The sequence below is a fragment of the Bos indicus genome, chromosome X, assembly GCF_029378745.1.
Source record: "Bos indicus isolate NIAB-ARS_2022 breed Sahiwal x Tharparkar chromosome X, NIAB-ARS_B.indTharparkar_mat_pri_1.0, whole genome shotgun sequence".
NCBI classification, from domain to species: domain Eukaryota; kingdom Metazoa; phylum Chordata; class Mammalia; order Artiodactyla; family Bovidae; genus Bos; species Bos indicus.
In genome coordinates this window covers 120,056,398-120,083,778 of record NC_091789.1, presented here as the reverse complement: position 1 = coordinate 120,083,778, position 27,381 = coordinate 120,056,398, and the positions used below count along the sequence as shown (strand labels likewise).

General features: G+C 41.0%; 1 protein-coding gene across 12 annotated transcripts in view; it reads right to left on the bottom strand.

Annotated features, from left to right (window-relative positions):
- DMD (dystrophin) overlaps window positions 1-27,381 on the bottom strand; it is a 2,362,639-nt gene that overhangs the window by 134,131 nt on the left and 2,201,127 nt on the right. For 10 of the 12 annotated variants that reach the window (XM_070783459.1, XM_070783466.1, XM_070783462.1 and 7 more), the window contains one exon: window positions 20,648-20,709. In XM_070783459.1, coding sequence (XP_070639560.1) covers window positions 20,648-20,709 — 62 coding nt within the window. Of the gene's footprint in view, window positions 1-20,647; window positions 20,710-26,792; window positions 26,956-27,381 lie in introns of those variants that run through there. The other 2 variants (XM_070783468.1, XM_070783469.1) reach the window with 1 other exon arrangement.

Below are 27,381 nucleotides of genomic sequence, written 5' to 3'. Positions count from 1 at the left end.
AAAAAAAAAGACTCATCACTTAGCTGCAGCTGTTATAAAATTAATCAATGGCAGGAGCTTTTCATTAGATAATGGACTGCGTTGTCCCCAGACACAGACTGAGGATGCTTTTAATAAGAAAGGATGCCTTAGGGATAGATCTGCATTCACCCATCTGTGTGTCTAGACAATACATTTGAATCAAGAAATGAAATTTTCATGTAAGCGGGAAAAGACTCTTCTTTATCAGTTCAAAACTCTGATGTGGTTGGACGTTGCCTGATAGAAAGCATGCCCTCCCTCACTCATTTGAGGGTCCAGTCCAAGAGTTAGGCAGACTGAGTTCCTCTGCACACCTCTTAGATGGCTCTGAAGTCACACCAATGAGTGCTCGCCTTTCCCCTTTCAGTAGTAATGTTCAGGCTCCCCCAACCCCTTTTTATTGACTCCTGCTGCACAAAAGGCGGGAACCATTACCCTATTTTCTACCTCTTTGTTTCTCTGTCCTTTTATCTCAGCTTTCACTGAATCTGACCCAGCCTTTATTCCCCTTTGACTCCTGGACAAAACTACTTGGGGACAAGCTTAAAGTAGACTTAAAAAAAATGTAGGTGACTCTTAGGTCAACCCTTTTTGTACCCAGGCTTCCCTGGTAGCTCAGTGGTAAAGAATCTGCCTGCTAGTGCAGGAGACGCAGGTTTGATCCCTGGATCAGGAAGATGTGCTGGAGAAGGAAATGGCAGCCTACTTCAATATTCTTGCCAGAAGCATCCCATGGACAGAGGAGCCCATGGGGTGGCAAAGAGTCGGAAACAACTCAGCAACAACAAATTCCCTATAGAGTTCAAGAGGTTAAAACAGAAGTGGCGGGCTCATGGCAAGAGGAACTCTAACATTGATCAAGTGCTCAAGGGCAGATGGTGTTGCACTTAATGCCACTGAGTGCTCACAATGCCCTGAGTTCCATATCACTTCGCTCATTCAAGATCAAGAAAAAGAGGCTCACAGATCTTTAGTATAATAACTTCCCTAGGGTTGCAGCCCAGAGCCTGGATTCCAGGCCAAGTTGTTCTGACTCCCAAAGTACTGGATGGCCTTCCCTGCTCCTCTGCTACAGGAGATAGGGGGCTTTGCTTGCCCAGTGTGTTTGTTACCCCAGCCAGCATGAGGGTGATGGGCAGTACGCTCAGAAGGGCCACGATGCATGGCGTCAGGGGACAGAGAGAGGGTGGGGTAGGGATGTTGAGAGATCACAGAACCTTCATGCAAAGAAAAATCAGGACCAGAGACAGGAAAGCTGAAAGGTCAGTGGAGTGACCAGGAAGGCAACTAGACCTCTTAAAATTAACTGTCCAGTTCTTACCCAGAGAAGCTTTCAGAGTAAAGGAATAAACCCCAGCATTGTGAGTTTCTACCCCCAAAGGATTGCTTCCATAGAAACACGGACTGCATTCTATTCACACCCTGCAGTATACATCAGGCACTCTGAGGGTTAAATTCGATTTTCTGACCTGAGGACCTAACCACCATTTATAAGCCATTTTATTCCAAGTTGTAAGCAACTAGCTTACAAATAAACTTTCGGAACACAGCCCAAGGGTAAGTTCAAAAAGGACTAAATCTTGTCTCAAGGCAGGAATGTGATTCTTGCCTGACTGTGGAGGGATTTAATGGTTACTGGGCAACCAGGAATTAAATTCTTTAGGTAGCTTTAACTTATCTCTACCTACTCCTTATGGGTATTCTTTGGGGGATAAATAAAAAACCGTAACTTTCATCAAATAAGAAAATGATACAGTATCCTAGAAGTAGAAATCTCTCCTTTTAAATCTTCCTTTTCGGAAGGAGAAACAAAAGGACTAGAAAGTTCTTAGTAACTTATCCTGGGTTCCCTAGTCAGTCAGAAGAAAAACAAGGACTAGAAGAAGCCAAGTGTGTCTCTTTTTTCCCTCTTCCCTGCAGAGAAGGGGTGCTTTAGTTAAATTCATCAAACAGCCGAGGAACCCTCTTAAACAAGCAAATGCCAAAAATTTGCACATACACCAGAACCATCCTGTTCCTATATGTTCTCTTATTGATCATTGTATTTTACTGTAGTAAGAACACTTAACAACCTAACTGCAGGGTCCCTTCCCTGAGAGAGCCAGAGAATAAAACACAAAGGCTCATTCTAAGCGGGTCTTTGAAACTACTCTTTCGGCTTAAGGGTTTCCACTTGCTCCAATTTGAACAGAGACCGGGTGATTCTTAAATTCTGACAAATATTTGACACCTTCACATCACAATGGAAAAAGAAAATTTCCCAGAAGCCAGCAAGTCCTAATTTTTCCCCTGTGAGAGGACTTTCTAGACCTTGCAATCTTAAGTTTTCAAGATTCAGCTCCTTCTAAAGTACCCTGACATAGAAAGTCAAGACTATGCGGAGGTGGAGTGTGTCATAGGAGGAAGTTGGGAAGGGAGGATGTACACATTTCTTTTCAAGAACATCAGCATCCAACTTCGGAAGCAGGCAGCCAGGTCCTAGGCACGCCCTTAATTATGTCAGGGCTAGTTCACCCTCCCCGTACTTTCAATAATCTTAATTCCTCCACTTCATAGGAATGGTTTTTGTTCGTTTTAGACATCCTGAGAACCAGTTAGCTTTTATACGGTTTCTAATGGTTGTCTAGTTTGACTTAAAGGTCACTAGTCACCAATTTTCAACCTCTTTAACATTTATTTCTGGGTGTTTGTCTCATAAAAATACAAATACAGCTCTCCATGTAACAAATTTTCATTCATAACCTGTCAGGCTGCTATTCTACAGGGGAAAAAAAAAGTGCTTTAGTTTAGTTATATAAAAGGTGATGGCATCAAAGAACAGAACACCATATGTGTAATGGTATCAATGGTTAAGGGCACATTTATGTGCCTATACGCTTGTATCAATATATGCATAAAATATCTACAGAAGGAAACAGAGAACTCTGTCAATAATTGCTTCTGCAGAGCGACATTGGTGGGCTGATAGCAGGGCTGAGAGAAGACTTACTTTTAATTATATATATATTTTTATATTTTCTTGGCTGCATCACACGACATGTGAGATTTTAGTCCCCTGACCAGGGATCAAACCTGTGCCCCTTGCATTTTAAGTGCAGAGGCTTAACCACTGGACTGCCAGGGAAGTCTGAGACACTTTTCACACTGCCCACTTGAATTGTTTCATTTTTTTTAAAATCATGTGCACATGTTACTTTACAAAATGACTGTTAAATCTGTCTTCTTTTTCATACTTCTCTGTGATTTCTTCCAAATTCTTGGTTTCATCCACTATCTTCCACAAGAGTGTTACTGTATAATGGCAAAACTAATGTCTAGAGACCAAGAAAAGTTGGTGGGTTCTAGCTATGACTTTACCGTAAAAGAAGAGTACTAATGATGGCCATTTATTTGGTGTTGACTCTATGTTAGTAATAAATACATACATTCTCATATAATGCCTCCAACTCTGATATTGTTATTTCAGTCCCATCTTATAGACAAGCACAGCAAAGGCCTAAAGGTTGAAACTCCAATCTACTGGACATTAAAGCCACACCCCTCCATCATGAAGCAGTCTTCCAGCATCCTGGGGCAAGTGACCTCAACTTCCCTGAGTAGTTTCTTTAATGGTGCAGGGAACACTCATAGTACCTGCTCTGTAGGGGTTTGTGAGGACTACATGAGACACCATATCTTTAAAGCTCCTAGGAAAGAGAGATCCAGGATATCGACTTGTTAGCTAGAAGTTAGGAACCTTACTCTGTTCCAAGTATTTCCTATATGGGCTGAGTTGCTCAGTCATGTCCGACTCTTTTGCAGCCCCAGGTACCGTAGCCTGCCAGGCTGCTCTGTCCATGGGATTTTCCAGGCAAGAATACTGGAGTGGGTTGCCATTTCCTTCTCCAGGGGATCTTTTCGATCCAGGGACTGAACCCTCGGACCTGCGTCTCCTGCACTGGCAGGCAGAGTCTTTATCACTGAGCCACCTGGGAAGCCCATTTCCTATATAGAGTGCAATACAAATACAAAGACTCTTTTTATCAAGTTTATGATCCTAAAATAGGCTTCCCTGGTGCCTCAGATGGTAAAGAGTCTGCCTGGAGTGCGGGAGACCCAGTTTTGATCCATGGGTCAGGAAGATTCCCCTGATCCTAAAATATTTTTTTAGTTCCCCTTCCCAAAAGCACTCAGGGGATTTCTTCTTCAAACTACCACTATCATGTCCCCGGAAGAAAGTTTAGCTCATGAGCTAAATCACTGAGTTAGGAGTTTAAAGTATATTTAAATCCCAGCTATGCCATGTGAACAAATTACCTATACTCTCTGAGTTTCATCCATGCAATGGAGATAATAATATACTTCACAGAGCTTTTGAGACAATGGATGAGAAATATATGCTTATGGTATCAAAGTTTGCACACCTACATGAGCAATCCCAAATAAATCTTTGTAGACAGATGAACTCTTATAAATAAATCCTTAAGCACATAAAATCAATGCGATTCTGATACAGCCTACTGTCCTAATCAATCTGCAATTTCCTCTCTTTGTTTAGTGGTATAACCATTCTCTGGGTCATGAAGGTGCAAAGTATAGAAGGTATCTTATAACTCTTCTTTTTTCTTTAAAACCTACCAATCTGTGATTACGTTCAGACAACTCTACCTTGGAAAGAAAACTTTTACTATCACGGCCCCATGTCTTTCCCCCATGGCTATTCTAAGGCCTTTCCATCTCAACTGCCACAACGCAAAACAAAACAGAATAAACTAATCTCTTCCCTCTCTTCCTTCAACCAAACCATCCCATCAAATTCTCATTCCTCAAACCAGAACACAGACCTCAGCATGTCTCTCTTCTACAGATTCAACATTTTCCCACTGCCAATCAAATGAAATTTAAATTTCTCATTCTATAATTTAAGGCACTTTAATTTACGCTGAATTCAATGGTACCAAATCAGGTTTTTCTTCAAAAATGTGAAGATTCTCAAAGAACAATATTCTTACTGGCCCTCAAACAAGCTAGCCCTTCTCTCAACTATACCTTTGCTTATGCCGGTACACTATCTGGAATATCTAAGTCTACACTTTATTTCACATAGTCTTACAAAATTCCTTCCTAGAACAATGTTTTATTCTACTCTCCAAATCATTTCCCCAATGATTCTTATCAGTTTTGCTTTTTCTACGTGTATAAGGTGCCGTACATTTGACCTTGATACTATATAAGTTAGTATACAGTCTTATTGTATATGGTAACTATCTCATGTATGCCAAGTCTAGAAGGTATCTTATAACTCTTCTCTTTTCTTTATTCCCCAAAGGAGACAGTCTAGTCTTTCATGAAGCTGAAATACTGCTTTTCAAGAATCTATATACAACCAATAGAGTGAAACCAGGCAATAATAAGCTCTGGGTATGTGTGTTAGCTTGAATTTAAACCTTCAGACTTTCCAAGTTGAGATATTTAAATTTGCCTTGGAAAACAAAATGGGTGTATGCCGGCATTCATAAACCACTACATCAGTGACAAGAGAAAATAACATGGCTATCATTTGGGTTGCAAAGGCAGAAAGGATGTAGAAGAACTTAAGCATTCTTCCACTGGCCACAGGCAAAGCCCGTGCTGTGCCCCACTCTCTATCACAAGGTCCACTGCCTATCCAGGTTCACCCCAGCTCGGGAGATGGACGGGGATCATTCCTTACATTGGGCTGGCCAAAGAGTTCATTTGGATTTTTACAGGATATAATGGAAAAAACCTGAATGAACTTTTTGGCCAACCTAATATTTCTTTGTGTCCTGTTGCTCAGACAGGACCTGGAACATTCTAAATACTCCATATTTGTGAAGGAAAAAGAATCCCATGTGACTGTATAACAATGGTAGGTGTGAGTTTCCATCACTCACAAGGCAGGAGACAACCTTCCTCTGCGACCCATACCGAATACACCTTTAAGAACAGAACTAATGTAGTTTAGGGCTCTGCAGATACAAGAAAGACTGAAGAAACTGGAGGTGGCACAGAGATAAGAAAATTCCAAAATGTGTGGGCAATAGGTCCACCAAGGATGGAGTAAGGAATTAGGCTTATTTAGCTTGGAGAAGAGAAAGCTAAAGCATAGTTCACTAGCTGTACTGATGTCATCATGAGTCTCTTGTCACCAGGGTCTGTCAGCACAATGGAAAACAAAAAGCTTATATTATGTCAGAAAAGCTGGGCAGAGTTTGGTTTGCTTAAATTCTGGTTTTGCTTTCACAGTACTCACAAAAGAAGAGAAAGGCCGAGTAAACATTTAAAAGAAGATGACCATGGTCACTAGTAATCAAAGATGTGTAAATAATAAGGAATAAAATAGAAAGCCCAGAGATAAATCCACGCACATATGGACACCTTATCTTCGACAAAGGAGGCAAGAATATACAATGGATTAAAGACAATCTCTTTAACAAGTGGTGCTGGGAAATCTGGTCAACCACTTGTAAAAGAATGAAACTGGACCACTTTCTAACACCATACACAAAAATAAACTCAAAATGGATTAAAGATCTAAACGTAAGACCAGAAACTATAAAACTCCTAGAGGAGAACATAGGCAAAACACTCTCCGACATACATCACAGCAGGATCCTCTATGACCCACCTCCCAGAATATTGGAAATAAAAGCAAAAATAAACAAATGGGACCTAATTAACCTTAAAAGCTTCTGCACATCAAAGGAAACTATTAGCAAGGTGAAAAGACAGCCTTCAGAATGGGAGAAAAGAATAACAAATGAAGCAACCGACAAACAACTAATCTCAAAAATATACAAGCAACTCCTACAGCTCAACTCCAGAAAAATAAACGACCCAATCAAAAAATGGGCCAAAGAACTAAATAGACATTTCTCCAAAAAAGACATACAGATGGCTAACAAACACATGAAAAGATGCTCAACATCACTCATTATCAGAGAAATGCAAATCAAAACCACTATGAGGTACCATTTCACACCAGTCAGAATGGCTGCGATCCAAAAGTCTACAAATAATAAATGCTGGAGAGGGTGTGGAGAAAAGGGAACCCTTTTACACTGTTGGTGGGAATGCAAACTAGTACAGCCACTATGGAGAACAGTGTGGAGATTCCTTAAAAAACTGGAAATAGAACTGCCTTATGATCCAGCAATCCCACTGCTGGGCATACACACTGAGGAAACCAGAAGGGAAAGAGACACGTGTACCCCAATGTTCATCGCAGCACTGTTTATAATAGCCAGGACATGGAAGCCACCTAGATGTCCATCAGCAGATGAATGGATAAGAAAGCTGTGGTACATATACACAATGGAGTATTACTCAGCCATTAAAAAGAATACATTTGAATCAGTTCTAATGAAGTGGATGAAACTGGAGCCTATTATACAGAGTGAAGTAAGCCAGAAGGAAAAACATAAATACAGTATACTAACGCATATATATGGAATTTAGAAAGATGGTAACAATAACCCGGTGTACGAGACAGCAAAAGAGACACTGATGTATAGAACAGTCTTATGGACTCTGTGGGAGAGGGAGAGGGTGGGAAGATTTGGGAGAATGGCAATGAAACATGTAAAATATCATGTAGGAAACGAGTTGCCAGTCCAGGTTCGATGCATGATGCTGGATGCTTGGGGCTGGTGCACTGGGACGGCCCAGAGGGATGGTATGGGGAGGGAGGAGGGAGGAGGGTTCGGGATGGGGAACACATGTATACCTGTGGCGGATTCATTTTGATATTTGGCAAAACTAATACAGTTATGTAAAGTTTAAAAATAAAATAAAATTAGAGGAAAAAAAAAATAATAAGGACGATATGGTTTTACTTTACAACTTCACAACTCAAAGTTATGCTCCACACTGGCCAGGGCATGCAAGGTGAGTACTTTCCTATATTAAGAGTGTACATGGGCACAGGCTTTTTGGAGAGAATTTCAGGCAGTATATTTACCATGAAACTCAAAACATTATTATCCTTTGACTTGGTGATTACACTTCAATGAATCAAATACAGAAAAGCTTTATGCACAAAGATGTTCCTCACAGGCCTACTTAGAGCAGTGAAAAAACTGGAAACAGCTGTGGAAAATATTATTGGCTCCATACTCTTTAACTGCACCTTGGCCAGAAACTGTAACTGAAGCAAGAGGCTACAAGCCTTAATTGACAGTGTCGCAAAGAACCTTGAACAGCATGTGATCATTCTAAGCACAAATGTTTTGGGAAGACAGTGTGTTCTACCAGTCACTGCTGCTGCTGCTGCTGCTAAGTCGCTTCAGTCATGTCCGACTCTGTGCGACCCCACAGATGGCAGCCCACCAGGCTCCCCCGCCCCTGGGATTCTCCAGGCAAGAACACTGGAGTGGGTTGCCATTTCCTTCTCCAGTGCATGAAAGTGAAAAGTGAAAGTGAAGTCGCTCAGTCGTGTCCGACTCTTTGCAACCCCATGGACTGCAGCCCACCAGGCTCCTCCGTCCATGGGATTTTCCAGGCAAGAGTACTGGAGTGGGGTGCCATTGCCTTCTCTGCTACCAGTCACTAGCTAAAGGTAAACATGTATTTGTATGTATCTGTTATAAAACTTACAGGAACTTATCATAAAGTTGACTTTCTGTCTACATGTGTTTGCTAAGAAGGCAAAGATTTTTCTGGAACACTGAAAGCTTCCAAGGAGAGTTGCCTTGTCACCTCAAGAGCATAGATATTTGGCAAAAGAAGTGGTAACAATTAACATATTTGTGGTAGAAAAGCATTTGTTCGTGTAAATATATAAACTATATTTATCATAGGATAAATTTTTATTGACCTTCTGATTCCTGACTGCCTATTTTTGACTACACTGACTTTATTCTGTAACATCTCTAATACATTAAGTAGCTTTTTGGACAGAAGACATCATAACACTTTACTTGGCCTGCTCCTCAGAAGCCTGTTTATAATAAATCTCCAGAATCTTAGAGATTTATTTCCATAAATTCAAAATGAGTTTGAGTTTTCTTTGTCATTAATTAATTTTTAGAAAATAAGAAATTATTTTTTAAAAGTGGTATTTCAAGAAAATGTAACTTGGAAAATGACATCCCCAAAGAATTTAAGAATGAGAGAAAACTTGGGGCACTGACCAAAGCAGGATACATTATAAACATATTACCTCAAACAACTACATATTAATAAAAATGCATAGAAGAAAACACTGGAAGCAACTCTCTAAAATGTAAATGGTGGTTATTTCTGGGCAAAGAGATTTAAAGTGATTTTTGTTTCCTTTTACACTTCATCTTTCCCAATTTTTGGAATGCACATATGTTTTTTACTGTTCATAAAAGTAAGATTACTATAAAAATGTTTATACCTTCAATACTATTTTTAGCCTGTGGTCCCTAAAGTTTAGGATTCACAATGCTTGGCACACTCTCACGTATTTCTTGAGTCAAGGAACCAAAGAAAAATTGAGGCTATCAGCACATCCAATTGTGTTTACTGTTTCCTTGTTATTTAAATTCCAAGTCTATAATGACACTTTCTTTCAAGGGCCTCAACTCCTTGATTATTATTCCTTTTAGAACAAAATTAATTCCAGGGTAGCAGTTTACCTGGTTTTGCTAAGATATCAAATTGACAATGAAATATACAATTTAATTGATAGTCCTAACTTTCATTACTATGAGACTTTATCTTCTACTTTCTGGAAAGAACTCTCTCTCTCCAGAAACTTCCATGTTGCTAGTTTAATCATCTGCCTTAGGAAAACATTGTCTACATCCTTCTGTCTTCTTGAGTGGGATCTGTCTTCTTCCCCAGCAAAATCGCCTTCCCTTGCTCTACTGGGTTTCATTCAATGAACATTTATTTAGAGGTTACCATGTGCCTGGTGCTAGTGACAAAGATGAGGAAGACAGTTCCTGCTTTAAAGAAATTCATTCGTTAGTCTTGACACACTTGAGCATAAATAACTATAAATAATGCAAGTACTATAATCAAATGTGTGTGAGCTTATTCTTAGTGTCTGGACTTCTGTGCAGACAGCTTCTTGACGGCTCCCTCCTCTTTGCTTGTTTCCTTTGAACCCAGTGTGCCCTTTCAGTACCTCATCCAAGTTGCTTCAGACTCAGACAATCCCACAAGCTTTTAAGACTCTGTGTTTCTCTTCCCTGCATATTGGCAGATGGCTGACTGCATCACGGTCCATGAGGTCTCCTGTTCTTTAGTCATCTGCTTGCTGGTTCTCAGATCCATTCTCTGACCTTCCCCCTGCTCTGCTCACTACGACAGAGAATGGCATTTTCCTGCTCCCTGACAACCAGCTTCTGAGCAAGTGTGGCCAAAGGGAGTCAGTGGCAGAAGCACAGTGGGAGGGGGCAGGAGGAAGGATAGGCCAGGCTATTTCGTCCTTTCTCTGTCTTCAGCACAAGCTCTGGGAGTAGCCTTGTCTCCTCTGTGGCTCCCGCTCCCCCTGCCCCTCCACTGGCCCCTCCCTCAGTGGTCCCACCTGGCCACTGGTTCGAGCTCCAGGTGATGGCCCTGGTAAAACCATCTCTTGGCACTGTCCCTTCCAGCCCTGGCTACAACAGAGGTGCCATCTGTCTGTTTGGTCACCCAATGATGGAAGAGCTGAGAAGCCAACTTCCTGCACAAATTCCCTCTGTCTGAAATAACTCGAGTGGTTTCCATTTTCTGACTGGACCCTGACAGATCCATCATCCAAGTCAAAAATCTCAGTGTAAAAACCTTCCACATGGGGGACTTCCTCAGTGGTCCAGTGGTTAAGACACTGTGCTTCCACTGCAGCGGGTGTGGGCTTGATCCCTGGTCAGGGAACTAAGATCCCACAAGCCATGTGGCGAGGCCAACAGGGTAAAACAAAACCAAACAAACCTTCAACGTGTCATAAGCTTTTTCTGGTCTCATCCCTCCTTACCTCTGCAGCCACTCCCTTGTCCCCTCCCTACCATAACAGTACTGCCACCACTTCCTCTGCATCAGGCATTTCTCTGGGCATGTCACATTATTTCACAGGCTTTCCCCTTTCTTTTTACTCTTGAGTTATTGTACATGTTTCTTTCATTTGGATAAGGAAGGACATGAGGTAGGATAACAAAACTAACAGTAAGTAGTGCTGTATCATTATCACCATCAATAGTAATTATAGCTCCTTGAATAGTTACTATTTCAGACATTTTGTAATGTACATATATTCTTTCTAATTCCCATAACGCTCCTCAAGGTAAGTACTGTCATAAAAATTTAACAAATCACAAAACTGGGGTACAAAGTTGTTACTGCTTTGTGTTTGGCCACAGAGAAGTGGTGGCAGAGCCAAAATTTCAGACCCACGTCTTGCCAGCCTCAAAATCAATGAACTTATTGTCTTGCTACATCATGTTACCTGCTAACCTCAACTCATTAAGTGACATTAATTCATAGTATAATCAACCTGTTTCCTACTGACTTCAACACACAACAGAGAGTACACACACCGCATTTTATGTTCCAGATAAAAACCAAACTTGCTAGCAAGGCCTAGGAATTGGTAAAGAATACAGATCCCATTCTTTGCCTGATTTTTACTCAACTGGAAAAATATCAATATAAAATCTTGTAGGAAATATTTTCTAGGTGTTCATCTTTGGTGTCAATTACCCTTTCCCAAGGACACTTGATTTGAGTTTACATGTATACTTTCAAAAATGAAATGCTCTAGCAGAGTGCCACTCAAAGTACAGTTTTCCCACAAAGAGACAAATTGGGACTGGGTCAAGCAATTTGTATAGCAACTTCACAGTGCCGTGACATCCAAATGTGTATTCAATGGGGCCATTTCACTGAATGAGATACAGACTAGCTCAAGCATGGCTGAACTTGTGCAGTGAGTCACGTGATATGAGTGTACACTAGTCAGTTTTGATAAGACCACCTGAAAGTCCGTGACATACTGGATGTTTAAAAAAACAATTGTCCTTCATCAGTTGAAGAAACACTGCTCTAAAACTGACAGCCTCTTTGTAGAACTTGAAAGCAAAATATAAACTAAGCTCTTTCCACCAAAATGAATGCTTGATAAACAATATGTGTGTAAACATATAAATATATGGGCACATGGGCATGCACACACACAGATGCAAACTCATAGGTAACGTATGTCCTGGTTACATAAGCTTCGATTATAAGAAGGCACAAGGACTCTGCTGGAGTGATGCAAAGGATCAAGACTTTGTGGAATGGCCAATTCTCAAACATTCTTGCAGAATATCACCAGTTCACAAACACGTTAATGACTTATCCACTATGTCAGAAGGAGAGTCTTTCAGAGTATTTTTAGGTCACTTTATTACTACTATGGAGAGTATGGACTTTAAAAACTTACTATCTATTTTATATGAGAGTCCTGAATGTTTTGGATCTCTTTCCAGCAAAACTGCAGCTCCTAAGAGACATACAGAGGTAATCAGACTTCTGTGCTTAAAAAAGAAATATTGGCAATGTCTGAAAAAGAGTTAACACGTTTTTAGATGCCTTTACTTTGTGTGCAAAAAAACTATCTTCTGCAGACCCAGCTACATAAAATGGTCCACATCCAGCACTTTTCTCACAGCTGCAGGTGTAACCTTAACGTTCCTCTTATTTAGATCCAGTAAATCACCCCAATTTTGGCAGCTCTTTACAATTGTAAACCAGTCTAAGCCTGAAAGAGAATCCTTTTGAGTTTCCTTCTGAAATAAGCTTTGGAAGATGCAATTCAGAAACATCTATGCATTTAGGTTCCTCAATTAGAAGCTTTAAATCAAGTTATTTGAACAAGAAGAATATTATAAAAGGATATCCCATTAAAATGCCATGAATTCGGGTTCTAAGATTACATTTCTATTTTACAAATGGGGACGATCAATTGATCTTAACTGAAGTTAAAAGAGCCGATTATTTTTCTTTTCTCTTTTATAAGCAGGATAGAAGTGAAGGAAGACCATTCATAACAGCACTAATGTCTTATGCCTTCTATTTTGCTAATCTGAGTAAATCTCCAGTGTTAACTTTGTCAGCTAGGGAATAAAGAATGTCATTTGAGATTCCATAGCTTAATTATGCTGATAAAGCAGTTTGATAAATCGTGCTACGAGTAATGGATATTCCTTGGAGAACAGTGAACTAGGAGCCATAAAATGCATGCTCTGGACTTGGTTCCTTATCTTCCACCTATATGTCAGTATGAATAAGTCAAAGCAAGTTTTGTGCCTCAGCCTGCTCAAGTTAAGACAGAAAGAAGGAAACTGTGGCCCTATCCACTCATATGGCAGCATTATTTTCCAAATCAAAATCAGGAGCCTACTCAAGCGGATGGTAGGACAGAAGACCTGAAACTGGCAGAAAATTCACATGCCAGCTATGTACCTAATTTATAGCTGCGTAAGGATTACATACAGTTATTTTCAAAAGGTCTTTGCACACTGTAAAGTGCTACAAAGATGGAAGTACAATAACTACTCATGCGATGCTCTTATTATTCATATCTTCCAGGCTGGTGGCCACAAAGGAGGCCTGGAGAGTTGGGTACAGCGTGCATAAGGCTGAGCCAAACCCAGCCAGAAGTTCAATTAAACCCAGACATTTAGATATGGAAGGTTGCTGCCCAACTTGGTAAGTCAGAAATCTGAAACTGAGGGAAAGCAAAGGACCAGCTCAAGGTCACAGCCAAGCGGGGATCTGAATTGAGATATTCTTTCCAGCTCAAGGTGCTATGGTATAAAATGCAAAGACAGAAGATTTAATCCTTAACAATACTTAAAGAAATAGAGACAAGAGAAGGAAAATACAAAACATTGAGTAGCTTGAGTAGGTTGAGTACAGCTGAGTTTATAAAATATGCTGCGATAATCATTAGGACATGCTCCCCGTGCAGAAGGAATTCAGTCATTCACAGTACTACTCGCCAGAGCATCCTCAGGAGGGAATATTTAATGGAATGGAGAAAGCCTACCGAAAGAGAGAGAATATGCTAACTTCATTTCTCTTCCTCTTGGTAATCTGAGGAAAGAACTATAGGACTTGTATGACAGTGTTTCTAACTCTATGTGCGGAGTGTGTGTGCATGCTCAGCCGTGTCCCACTCTCTGTGACTCCACGCACTGTAGCCCACCAGGCTCCTCTGTCCATGGAATCCTCCAGGCAAGAATGTTGGAGTGGGTTGCCAATTCCTTCTCCAGGGGATCATCCTGATCCAGGGATCAAACCCACATCTCTTGCATCTCCTGCACTGGCAGATGGATTCTTTACCACAGAGCCACCTGGAAATCAACTCTATATGAGCAGCTACAATTGTTTATTAATGATGATACTGATGCATCTTGAAAAGCCTCTTAGCCTTTTGACTCTCTTCACTAGGGCTGCTGAAGAATCACACTGGCCTGAGATCCATCAGACCCTAGAACTGAGCCCTCACTCGAATCCTCTGAAGTTCTTCTCAGGCGTTAGGGGCCACATGCTGATGGACTGCCTTCAAATCACAAGGGTTTTTAAGACCACTTTTCCTAAGGATTCCTAAAATAGTTATAAGTCTATTTTTGAAAACAGAGATTCTGCATCATTTGGTTGAATATCATGCAAAGTGGGCTCCAGACTTGGGGCGACAGCTAAGAAGGGCTAGGTCCTTTTAGAGAATGCCAGACCCACAGAAAAAGAAGGCAACCAATTCCCCCAGAATTGGTTTTTTCCCCTAGAAAAAAACTGGTGGTGAAAGAACTTCAAAAAAGGAAAAGGTAATTGGGTTAAGAAATGTCAGATCATCTGCCACATCTAGATTTTAGTAAATGGCTGCAAATTAAATTGGTTAACTTTCTGAAGCTTCATGATTCTCTCTTAACATTATCCTATTTTTTTAAAACCTATGTCTCCTTTACAAACTGCTGTTCCTGTGCTGCACTGCTGGTATGCCCCATGTAAACACCTCATACTATAGGGCAGAAAGAAGCCAGGGAATGGACCACATAAAGATTTTATTGTATTTATAATTAATATACTCTCAATAAGACAAACTAAGAAATATATTTTGAAAGTATTTTTATTCTATGTCTGTTGGGGATGGAGTGCTTTAAAAAAAATGTTTACTTAACATTTCAGTGATGAACTTAAGAACCTAGACATAAATTGTGAGAAAATGACAGGCTTTTTATCATAGAGCAGCACTTTACATAAATCAATATTGTATTAGTATTTCAAAATAAATTCCAGAGCATATTACTACCTAACATCTACTGATTTTTAAAAATGTCTTGTGGAGCCTTAAAGAGCTTTAGGTTTTAAATCACCGAGATAACCGTTTGGAACAACACTCTTGCCACTCTATTCGTAAAGATGCTAATGGAAACCTGAAATTCACCTCATGAATGGAACATATTATTATGTCTAAGAAATGTGGAAGAATATGCCTCTCAACAGCAAATACAGGGCCCAGCAGGTATATTTCCCGAGAGCCTCCCTACTAGAGGGTGGCAGCTTGCCCTCACTTTACCTGTAAGACAGGAATAGGTGGCAGGATCCTCTCCCTGTTGGTTGTTTGCCAAAAATGTGCATTTTTTAAAATAGGGGTGATTAAACTTTTAGAAATCCATGTGTCTGCAAAATCAGCCAAAGGTACTTCTTGAAAATTATAATCACAACAAGTTTTGGAAACAACCTGACCCACTCAGCCCAAAGCAAGAGAAAAACAAAATTCTTCAATATTTTGGTCTAATACCCTCATTCTAAGGATAAGGATAATAAGGACATGCTGAAAAAAAAAAGGCAAATTTTGTTTTTTAATATACCACTCACCCCACCATATTCAGGGTAGTCAGAGAAACATACTGAAAGAAAACTGCTTTTTGAGTTGTTCTTATTGATTTCTTTGTGCAAACAAAACAATGCTTTTGCCAAATCGTTAATGTTGCATATAAAAATTTTTGGAGCTGTTCCAGTGCTCCACTTCCTAATGACTGTCAGGTCACCACTGTGAACATTTAAAGTATTTTACTAAACCTTGTATTGTGTTTGTGTGGGAACCTGACAATTTCTTCCTTCATAACTTGGAATGTGTTAAACATGTACACAGTTTAAACCAAGGGGAAAACACAGTATTTTTAACCTTTGATGAAAACTCACTCAAAAAAGCCATTTTAGATCTGTTGAGAATAACCTGAAAATAATATTTTTTAAGTCAACTTTTTATGAATGGACATATCTGGAGACTAACAACACATGAGATGATCTCTTTGTGTTTAAATTTATCTGATAAAGTTTATAGGGAATCAGGACTTAACTTTTGTCTATGTATGTGTGGTGTGGGGCAAGGTGTGTATGTGACTCTTGCTGCTTGTCTGTCACAGGTTCTCATTGGTTAATGAATTAGAGCCCTAGGGACTCTAAGGAAAGGGATAGATAGTACAGATGAAGAAAATTTTCTTGTTAAATATTGTATTGTAAGTAGTATAAACTCACTGTAGAAAGTCAGAAAAGAAGAATGAAAAAGAAAATCACCTAAGAATTCTACTAAGTAGAAACTGCAAGATTAACATTTTGAGTAATCCCATAGCCTTCCATCAGTTAATGCTCTGGTGCTATTTTTGCCTGGAGAAGGAAATGGCAACCCACTCCGGTATTCTTGCCTGGGAAATTCCATGGACAAAGGAACCTGGTAGGCTGCAGTCCAAGGGGTTGCAAAGAGACACGACTGAGTGACAAAACAACAACAAGGGTAGTAAGGGTACTTAATCTTGTAGGTTATTTCAGGGATGTAGACACCCAACAAACTACTAAGTCCATCACTCCATGTGTACCTGGCAACAGTGAAAGGAAGAGTGTCCACTGTCCAGGAATCCACCATACTATTTCTAAAAATGGAATGGTTTGTTCCAGAAATACCATTCAAATAACTGTCTATCCATAGGTAAAACCGTCAACCCTACTTGTAGCAGGTGCATGGTAACCTACAAGGACATACTTTCATAAGCTAATAAAATAAACGAGGTAATTGCAAACAGTAACAGAAGACCTGGGGTGGATCCCAGGGTAGGTACAGTGTGTTAGTCCCTCAGTCATGTCTGACTCTTTGTGACACCATGGACTGTAGCCCACCAGGCTCCTCTTTCTATGGGGATTTTCCAGGCAAGAATACTGGAATGGGTTGCCATGCTCTCCTCCAGGGATCTCCCCAACCCAGGGATCGAACCCAGGTCTCCCACATTGCAGGCAGATTCTTTATCGCTAAGCCTGGCACATGGTTTCTCTGTACCTGACTTCACCGCCCTGTGAAAGAAGGCTGTTGACACCCTTTACCAGGCACAATGGTTGCTGATATCCATTTCCATGTTCAGCACACACAGAAGGCTCTCAATAAATGGAAGATGCTATGTAACGTGTTACCATTTGAATAAAAGCCTGGGAAATATGTGATTGTGACAAAAATATTGAAAATGTAAGTTTTGAAAGCTGAAAATCAAATTTCAACACTTAGTTCATTTCCAAGATGTTTGTTGTTAGGAGGGCAAAACACAAAATTTCAAAAATGGGGGGAATGAATGGTGGTGGAATTGACCACATATTTATGATGGCAGCATTTTACTCCATGTATATGACCTCAATTAAGTTGATTTCATCAAAGAATAAGTCTGTTAACAAATGAACTCTAAAGTTCCCTGCAACTGTAAAATAACATTATCTTCCACAGTCAGGTGATTTGCCCAAGGTTACTAACCATGCCAGATTACCAGCTTGAATGATCAAGCTACTGAGAAAACTTTAGAAATATGATGATAAAAAGCATATTTAATTCTGATTGAAGATGCAAACACCTCTTCACTGAGAGTTCATAATTAGCTCTGTATCAACCATGTTTGTGAATTCTCATTGCAGAGTACTTCAAAGTAAGCTGGTAGAGTGTACAATGCAATGAAATGGAAAGATATCTGAGGTACATTTCCTTTAGGTGAATAAAAAATGATTACAAAAAGAATGATTCAACTTTTATAAAAATGTATGTATAGAGAGAAATTTTTGAGGATACCTGTTAGATGGCTAAACATTAGTTAGCTAAGAGGTGGGTAACAGATTATTTATCTTTTCTTTTTTTGGTAGCTTATTTATATATTTTTAAACATTTTAAAATTTGAATAAGTATTGATTCTATAATAATTATAATTTTTCATCTTTTTGTGCATATGGAATCTTAGTTCCCCAAGCAAGGATCAAACCCATGCCCCTTGCAGTGGTAGCTCAGAGTCAATCCCTGAACCACCAGGGAAGATCCTCTCATTTTTAAATAAAAGTAAATTAAAATTTTATAACTAAAGATCACTGTGATTAGAACAGGAAAAATTACAAGTGGGTTGAGCCCCTGTAAACCAGAGGTTATAATTAGTAAGTCCAGTTTAAATAAGCTCTTTACTGAAAGATTTCTAGTTTGTCTTGAAAAATCCAGAGTCTTGAGAGCGCTGGGCTAGGATGACCAGCTCCCTCAGCACAGCCACTGTCTACTTCAGATGAAGTCTCATTCTCTCATTTACCAAAACGTAAGCATTCAAGTTTTCCACCTGTGGTCTTAACAATCCAGCATAAAAGCCAGAAACCTTCTGCAGGGGCTGAAAATGTAGCACTTGAAGATTAGTTGATCCTGATTTTCCTTCAGTTTTTAAAAGTGTGTGTGCGTACATATGTGCCTGTACATACACACACACACATACACACACACACATACACACACACACAAATACACACACTCTTACTGTGAGACTGGGCTAACATAATATTACTTGTATTGAGTATCTCTGGCTAGTAGAATTTTAAGTGACTTTTCTTTTACACACTTTGGCTTTTTTTCCCCAGATTTTATAGAAGGAACTTCTGTCATTTATATTTTTCTTTATGTTTAATCTTTTATTTTATATTGGAGGATAGTTGATTAATAAGATTGAGTTAGTTTCAGGTATATAGCAGAGTGATTCAGCTATACATATAACTATATATTATTTTTCAATTTCTTTTCCCATCTAGGTTATTACAGAATATTGAGCAGAGTTCCCTGTGCTAAAGTTTAGGAAAACAATCAGGGCAGGGGAGACGCTAATATCTCCTATCCCATCTTCATGTGTGCATGCTCAGTCACTCAGTCATGTCTGACTTTCTGCGACCCTATGAACTGTAGCCCATCAGGCTCCTCAGTCCATGGGATTTCCCAGGCAAGAATACTGGAGTGGGTTGCCATTTCCTCCTCCAGGGGATTTTTCCCAACCCAGGGATCGAACCCATGGCTCCTGCATTGGCAGGCAGATTCTTTACCACTGAGTGACCTGGGAAGCCCCCACGCCCTGTCTTCATAGCTGGAATTCATTAACCAAAGGGAACTGATGGCAGAAGGACAGCAGGAGCTACACACAGGTACGTGGCTACATAGACGTCGAAAATATATGTCCGAGTATCCTGATTCCCATGGGTTTTCTCACAAAATTTAAAACCCGAAGAGTTCACCTCGTGCATTTCAGTCTGTAAATACATCTAGTCAAAAAAAAAGTCTTTAAAAAAAGAGACACTGATGTATAGAACAGTCTTATGGACTCTGTGAAGAGGGAGAGGGTGGGAAGATTTGGGAGAATGACATTGAAACATGTAAAATATCATGTAAGAAACGAGTTGCCAGTCCAGGTTCGATGCACGATACTGGATGCTTGGGGCTAGTGCACTGGGACGACCCAGAGGGATGGGGAGGGAGGAGGGAGGAGGGTTCAGGATGGGGAACACGTGTATACCTGTGGCGGATTCATTTTGAAATTTGGCAAAACTAATACAATTATGTAAAGTTTAAAAATAAAATAAAATTAAAAAATAAAAATAAAAATGTTTAGTAGTAGAGAAGGCATGACGATTTTTAATTAAAACAACAAGTAGAAAAAAAAAACAACAACAAGTAGTTACAATGTGAGGGGATTCAGTTCAGATTATTCCTGAGGGATCAAAAATGGCAAGAGAGTGGACTTTCATCAAGCATTAAAAAGACTGGTGTTTCGCCCTTATTTGGAGGTTGTGCATCTGTTAAAAAAATTCCAAGTTATGGGAAGGGTGGGTGCTGCCAGGCTCTTACACAAACACAAAACAAGCCATCGTAGACCAATCATTGAAATGTACATGCTAATAACCTGATGCGCTTAGGATTATGAGCACTGGAGTGACTGCAGAAAATTCCTTGACACAACATTCGTGGTTTGGCAAAAGTGTTTTCTTGGTTTCACAAGGAAGAAATCAATCAGAACAACTTGAAACAGTTTTCTTCCTTTGGGGGAAAAAACTGCCATCCATTGCAAATACTTTTTTCCCATCCTTTTAAGCAACAACAACAACAAAAAACTAGTAAGGCCTTTTAACCTGCTCAGATACACTGAATTTTCAGGAATCAGTGAAATCCTAAAACTTATTTTTAACCAACCTCGGAAAAAAAGAAAGCTAATGGTCAATTTTGAATAGAAAGGTGCTGCTGTTTTTCATTTCTTAAAAGAATCTAGTGATATATTTAGATAACAAATGGCTTGCACACTACAAACTACTTTATCCTATGAGTCATCTGTCATTTCATCTGGAGGAAAGATGGCCATGTCCTTACCTAAAGACTGGTAGAGCTCTGTCATTTTAGGATGGTCCCAGCAAGTTGTTTGGGTCTCGTGGCTAAAACATAAAACACAAAGAGAGACTTTAGAATTTAGAATGAGTAATAGAGAAAAAGAGAGACCAAAAAAAAAAAAAAAAAAGTACAGAATGCTTTTAGATCATTTGGCTTCATGACTTCAAAGGACTTCCATCCTGTACTGACAAATATTTATTTTACAACAGAAAGGCTCCTACCTTTGCTTTCAATGGGAAAAGCAATATGATCATGATTTTGTAACCAGCATTTGTTTATTTTTTGCACCCACGAGTCTGGTGCACTTCTGTTATCAGAAAAGGGCCTGGATATGTAATCAATAATTGAAAATCAGGGTTTCTTCAGCTATCCAACTCAGAACATACCGAAAGAACACAGACAAGGGTTATTCAACTCTGTCAAAGAGATACTGGACATTAATTTCAGAAATCAATCGCCTCGCTTCTCACTTGCTCTCACTGCCCCTGACACGTTTCCCTTACTTTCTTCTCTGTATCCAGATCTCATCTCCATGATGATGTCAGCTTAGGGTTTATCCATTGCCCGACTCATAGATCATTCCTATCTTCCCACCTCCCATTATTTTAGAGTATCTTTTTGACTCAGCGCTCGCTATGCCACTGCACCTTTTCCTATGTTTACTTGGGCCTGAATGAAGCATTCACAGTTCCCTTCCATTTCTTGAAGTTTAGGTAAATGTGGTTGCCAGCTATCAGCTCCTGCCGCAAAAAGAACAGAACACCTTTGTTCCTCATTCAATTCCGGGAATAAACCTGGGAGAGATAACTACATATACTTTTCCTTTACTTTGGACCATCTACATAAATCACCGCAGCATCATATTTCCAGTTTGGGGGGATTACCTGACTGGCCTTTGATGCAGTAAAGTGCAGCCTTGAATGATATTTCGGTACTCATAAGCAGAGCCTATTCATCATCTTTCAGGGAAAAGAGTAGGGGGCAGATGGAGAGAGGAGAAATGGCTTAAATGTGGACACTTGAAGGGGAGCAGAAAACAGAGGCTGCACACAGAAAGAGGAGCTTGTGGAGGCCAACAAAGTCAAGTATAGGTGTTAAATCTTAGGATTAGACTCTGCCTCTGTGGCATACTAGCTGTGAAATTTGGGGCTGCCCTGCTCACCTAGGGGTGTTAAAGGATGAATTAGTAGAGGTCAGTGACTGATACCTTCTGGCACTCAATATGTGGTCATTTTTGTTATTATGTGGCGCCCCCAAGTTGTTGTTGATTTAGTCGCTCAGTCGTGTCCGACTCTTGTGACCCCCATGGACTGTAGCTTGCCAGGCTCCTCTGTTCACGGGATTTCCCAAATTACTGCCCCTTGAAAGCAAAGCTTTCATTAATTGATTATGATAGAGGTGAGGATCCAACTGTGGTAAGTCAGCCACACCTTAAGACCTTTCATGGGGGCAAAAGCAATGCTCAATATGCACTGCCCCCGTTTTACAGAAAATATGCAAAACGGAGAAACATTTACTGTGGTCTGCTAAATATAACACAATCACAAATGACACAAAGATGTGAGGCAATTCCCCAAGCTGTACAACTTCAGAGACCAGCCCTCTGATATTTCTCAATCAGTAACTGAACGGTGAAGGCCAGTGAAAGAAATCTACAAGAAAGGGTTCCTTGCTGAAGGGCTGCTTCAGTCTCTTCCACACCTGTCCGTTTCTGTTCGACTTTTCCACAGAGGCAATCCGCATGTGAGGAGTAGACAGGGGCTTCTCAGCTGAGGGAATGTAGCAGAGTAGAGTCCAAGTCTTGCAGAGCAAGACAAGCAAAAGATACAGTGCATGCTGTAGGGAGTTTTAGAAAGCCCCATGTCCACAATGGTTTATGATCTGTAGAAGGGGTGGGAGGGATGGGTACTTTATATGCACAGCACAAGAAGGCTGCAGCTTGCAGCTTCATAGAGAAAAAAAAGTGTTGCTTATTCTCAAGCATTTTTTTAAAGCTCCGAACGAGACCGTGTACCAATTCTGTACACAAGTCCCAGCAAGGAAAGATTACCTGCTATGGAGACCACCCTGCATTTAGGCCTCTGCCATTTCCTATGGCCATCATATGTGAGCCCCAGGGAGAGAAGGAGGGAGAAGAGGGGGAAAGCACATGTGTCCACATGTACAGGCTCTTATTACACACGCTGTGTAATTATAACACACCATCTCCACCACGTATGGGAGGACTGGAGCATCTTCAATCGATGGGCAGAAAAACATCTGTCTGAGCTGATAAACCTGACCTGACACAGACAGAGAGAACCAGTCCGAAAAGCCACCATCTGTAATGGACGTTAAATTGGGGGAACACGGGCAAGAAATAACTTGTATCAAATGCGATATCCAAAGAAAAGAGAAACCTGCCTCCAAGTGACAGGAGAAGAGACTGAATGGGAGCTTCAGGGAGCTCCCTCCCTCCAAAGATTTCATGACTGTTGATACATTTACACCTCTACCTTTTAAAAAATATTTATTTATTTGGCTGCACTGGGTCTTAGTTGTGGCATGTGAGATCTAGTTCCCTGCGTGCGTGTTAAGTTGCTTTAGTCATGTCTGACTCTTTGCGACCCCATGGACTGTAGCCCGCCAGACTCCTCTGTTCATGCAATTTCCCAAGCGAGAATACTGGAGTGGGTTCCCATGCCCTCCTCCAGGGGATCTTCCCGACCCAGGGATTGAACCCTGGTCTCCTGAGGCTTCTGCATTGCAGGTGGAGTCTTCACCACTGAGCCACCAGGGAAGCCCCACTTATTCCAGTGATTAAAAATTATGAAAGGGATTTTAGAAATGATCATTTAATCCATCCATCTACAGCGATATTGAAATGTCCTTTACTGGAAGAAGGAAAACATTCTAAGCTTCCACTTTCATACTCCATTCCTGAGCTACCAGATACTAGTTAGTCCTACGTAGGTACTCATTCTCTCTCCCAATTACTTGTGATTCTAGGAAATCTGAATAACCTACATCAATGAACTCAAACCAGTCCAAAAGCCAATTTCATTTACCATATTTGTCTTCCTCTCCAACACACAAACCTTTTACTTTGAAACAATGCAAAGTAACTAGAAAAACAGATCTATATTTCACCTTTGCCGAGTTAGCTTCACTTCAATTACAACCCAGCAGTAAGTGAAAGAAGTGAGCACAAGTGCAAAGAAGAAAAGAATAAAGGGTGGGACTAATCCTCCCAACTAGAAAAATAATCTTTTAATCATTTAATGCTAAAAACGACTGGCAACATAGCTGTAATGACTTCGGCTTTGGGAGTAACTATATGGAGAAACAAATACACATTTCACTGTACGTGGGAATTTCTGATGAATCCAAAGCCTAGTGGGACATATTTAACCTCCTAAACAGATAGGAAAGATGAGTATGAACAGGATGAAACGGTAAACACAAACTTGCATAAGTCCTATCTACATTCTACCTTATAGGACAAATAAATTATTGGTCTCTGATCAATACTGGTTTTTACAGCTGTATTTCTGACTCTGTGCCTGTCTTCAAAACAGGAGAGGATCCTCAGTAACTGCATGAGAAGCAGCTCAGGTTCACCTGGAATATACAGACAATACAGAAAAATACGCTGTGCTGGGGAGGCGGTGGTGGACGGGTGGTAGTACTGCTTTTTTAGCAACTGTCTTTTCTGCACTTCACTTTTCACATCGTTAACACATTCCCCATATACCATGTCCAACTCGAAAGGCAATTCTGAATCCTGCTCACAAGTTAATGGTTATATCTTTGTTCAGCCTTCCTGAAAACAGTGATGTTCCACATAGATCAAAATTCTATACATGCATTCACAGAGACCAGCCTCATAAATAATCCTTAAAATGCCCTTTAAATCTTTAAAAAATGTTATTGATTTTGGCCATGCTGGTTCCAAAACCTGGCATCAGATATGCCTCTCTGAACAGCCTTCAAACTCTGATCTCCTCCCTCTGCCCTTTTTTAATGTGTACAAGCTACCATAATCTCTCTTTTCCCTTTTATTTTGGGCCATGATAAGATCATAAAACAAAATACACAATCACTGGATGTGACAAAAGACCCTGGCAACACCTACGTGTCAATAATAAGAAATTAAAGCATTACTCCACTGAGCACAGGACTGACCTAATTTCCTGCCACACAATTTACATTTTCTCTCACCTTCTTTAGTTTCAAGTAGTGTGTAAGGTTATTATAACCATCTCAGAGCTGTTCCTACTGTCAGTGCTGGAATATCAGACTTACTGGAATTGCTTTTTTAGTTTCTTTAAAAACAAATACTAAACACTTAGAAAAAGTAACAAAATTCCACTGTTCTCCCCAGGAAAATGGCAGTTGCCTAATTAAACTAAGATTTCTTCTGCCACCACTGTTATTTGGTACTGAAAATATTCCAAACAGTTGCCTTTTTAAAAAATATCTTTCCACTATTTCCCAGGGAGGAAAGTGATCCCTATGCAGCGATATAAAGGTAGCATTCTCTTGCGATTTGCAAAGGATTAGAGTTTGGCTTCATATATAATCTGAAGCCCATTGATCCACACACACAAAATCACTTCCCTTTAATCTGGGGATCAGACTCTTTTTCTAGAGAAACCTTGGCATTTGCATGCTGAATGCTGAACTTGGCTGCCACTGCTGGAAGACTCGAAGGGTGGGAATGGGAAAATATATTTAAAAGTTTCTGCTACTGTGGGTAGGGGGTTTAGCGGGGTGGGTGTCAGTGTAAGCATCAGATATCCTATTCTAGTCCCCATTTCTTGTTCCCTGTGATTGTTAACATTTTATTCTGTTTGGCTCAAGCCAGGGCAAAGATGATTGTCTCCGTGACTGTTCCAGCTGTTACTCCTCCTCCGTTCTGTTTGCTTTTCAGGGCTTAAATCCCACCCACCCTCAACTTAAGCCAAAGCAATTTCACTTCAGGGTCGTGTCCAATCCAAGATCAAACAATGATGACTGAAACCAATTCTACTGTGATCAAGGGTCAGAAACCTTTCATATAGCCATGTTGTTTCATTTGCTCTTCTGCTTTTCCAAGAGCAACTGGATTCTCCAAAGAGGGGATTTGGGACAAGGAAATAAAAAATCTAGACAAAAAAGAAAGGGTGGTGGGGGGTGACAGGGAGAGGCCACAGGGATAAAGAAGCCAAGAGACCAAGAAGAACTTGTTGGCCACATATGTTTATTTCACTTAAAGACTTCAGTACATCACTTACATTGGATGAATTTTTTTTCCACGTTAAAGTATTTTATAATTAATAATATGTCTCTCTTGGGCAACCAAACCCTTTCAATTCAAGCTTCAAACTTAATTTCAAATTGAATGGAGATAAAGTGTCCTGCCCTTTTCATTGTCATGATTCGACCGAGAATGACAAACTTTGCTTAAAGACCGGCACAGACACCTGGAGAAACGTGAGAAGGACACTCAGAAATGACTCCACATTCAACCCCAGAGGGCAAAGGAAAAAAAAAAAAAAAAACCACCCTGAATCCTCTATGTCAAATCCTTGATTTTTAGGCTCTCCTTGCCTTTTCTTTCTTTCCTGATTTCTCCAAGTCTTGGGGCATGGGACGAACACTTTAGAAAATGCAACGAGGTAAATGTCAGTTGGAATCCTTGGAAGAAATCAGGCAGAAAGTTGACCTTTTGGCACTTGCAGCGCAATGGAAGGTAGAGCCTGGCGCGCCCCTTCCTTCTGCGAGGTCTGGAGACAGTTTAGGAAGCCTGGCTGGCTCGCGTCCACACAGACAGCCTGGAAAGGAGCAAAAAGCTCCCGCAGCTCCAATCCCCGCGTGGGGAACGTTCTGTCCCCTCCGGGTACTGCGAGACATCAGCCTTTTCTCTCCAAGCTCGTCCCAAAGTCGGGGGAAGGGGCTCCCAGCGAGCCGGGGGGGGGGAGCCCCGGGGGCGCACCTGCTGCGGCGCCGCGGGAACCCGCGGGGGGACCTTGCCCTGATGGCCGGCCGTCTAGAGCCCGGGGTCGAGCCGCCACGCGAGTCCAAGTTTTGGCCGCCTCTACTAGCACCCTGCTCGCGCCACAAGTGCACGGACTGCGGCGATCTGAGGGCGGCGCGGTGCACTTACCCTTTGAGCTGTTCCCTCATGGCTGCTAGGGCTCCGCGGTCAGGGGAGGGCGTGAGCAGAGAAGTGAGCTTCCCAGAGCCGCCGGGCTCCCCGAAAGTCGAGCGCCGCCGTCGCTGCTGCCGCCGCCGCCGCCCAGGCTCGAAGCTGAAAGCACTGCGGAGGAGCCGGCGCGGGCTAGCAGGCGGGCGGGCGGCGCGCGGGAGGGGGCGCTGCAGGCAGACGGGGCGGGGCTGGGCCGGGCTCCGCCCCTACCTAGCGCCCTGGGAACCCGGACTCTGGGAGACCGGCAGTCGGGGCTTTCAAAACGGAAAGGAAAAAGAGAAAAGCAAAAGAAAGACGGAGCAGGAGATTTAAGGTAGTGCCCGGAACCTGGAAGCCACACATTGCCCTACCAGCACCCCCTTAAATCCTCCAGCGAGACAACTTGTTGCCTAAATAAATGACCTAGGTGCAAATGACCTCATCGCAGATAATTAAGTGTGTGGGCTCAAGAGTTGGCTTTTTAAAGAGTGAAAGAGAAAAAATTCACGAGCATAATTCTTCCTCCCCCCACCAATCAAAGATTAAACTGATGGAGCTGTAAGGACAT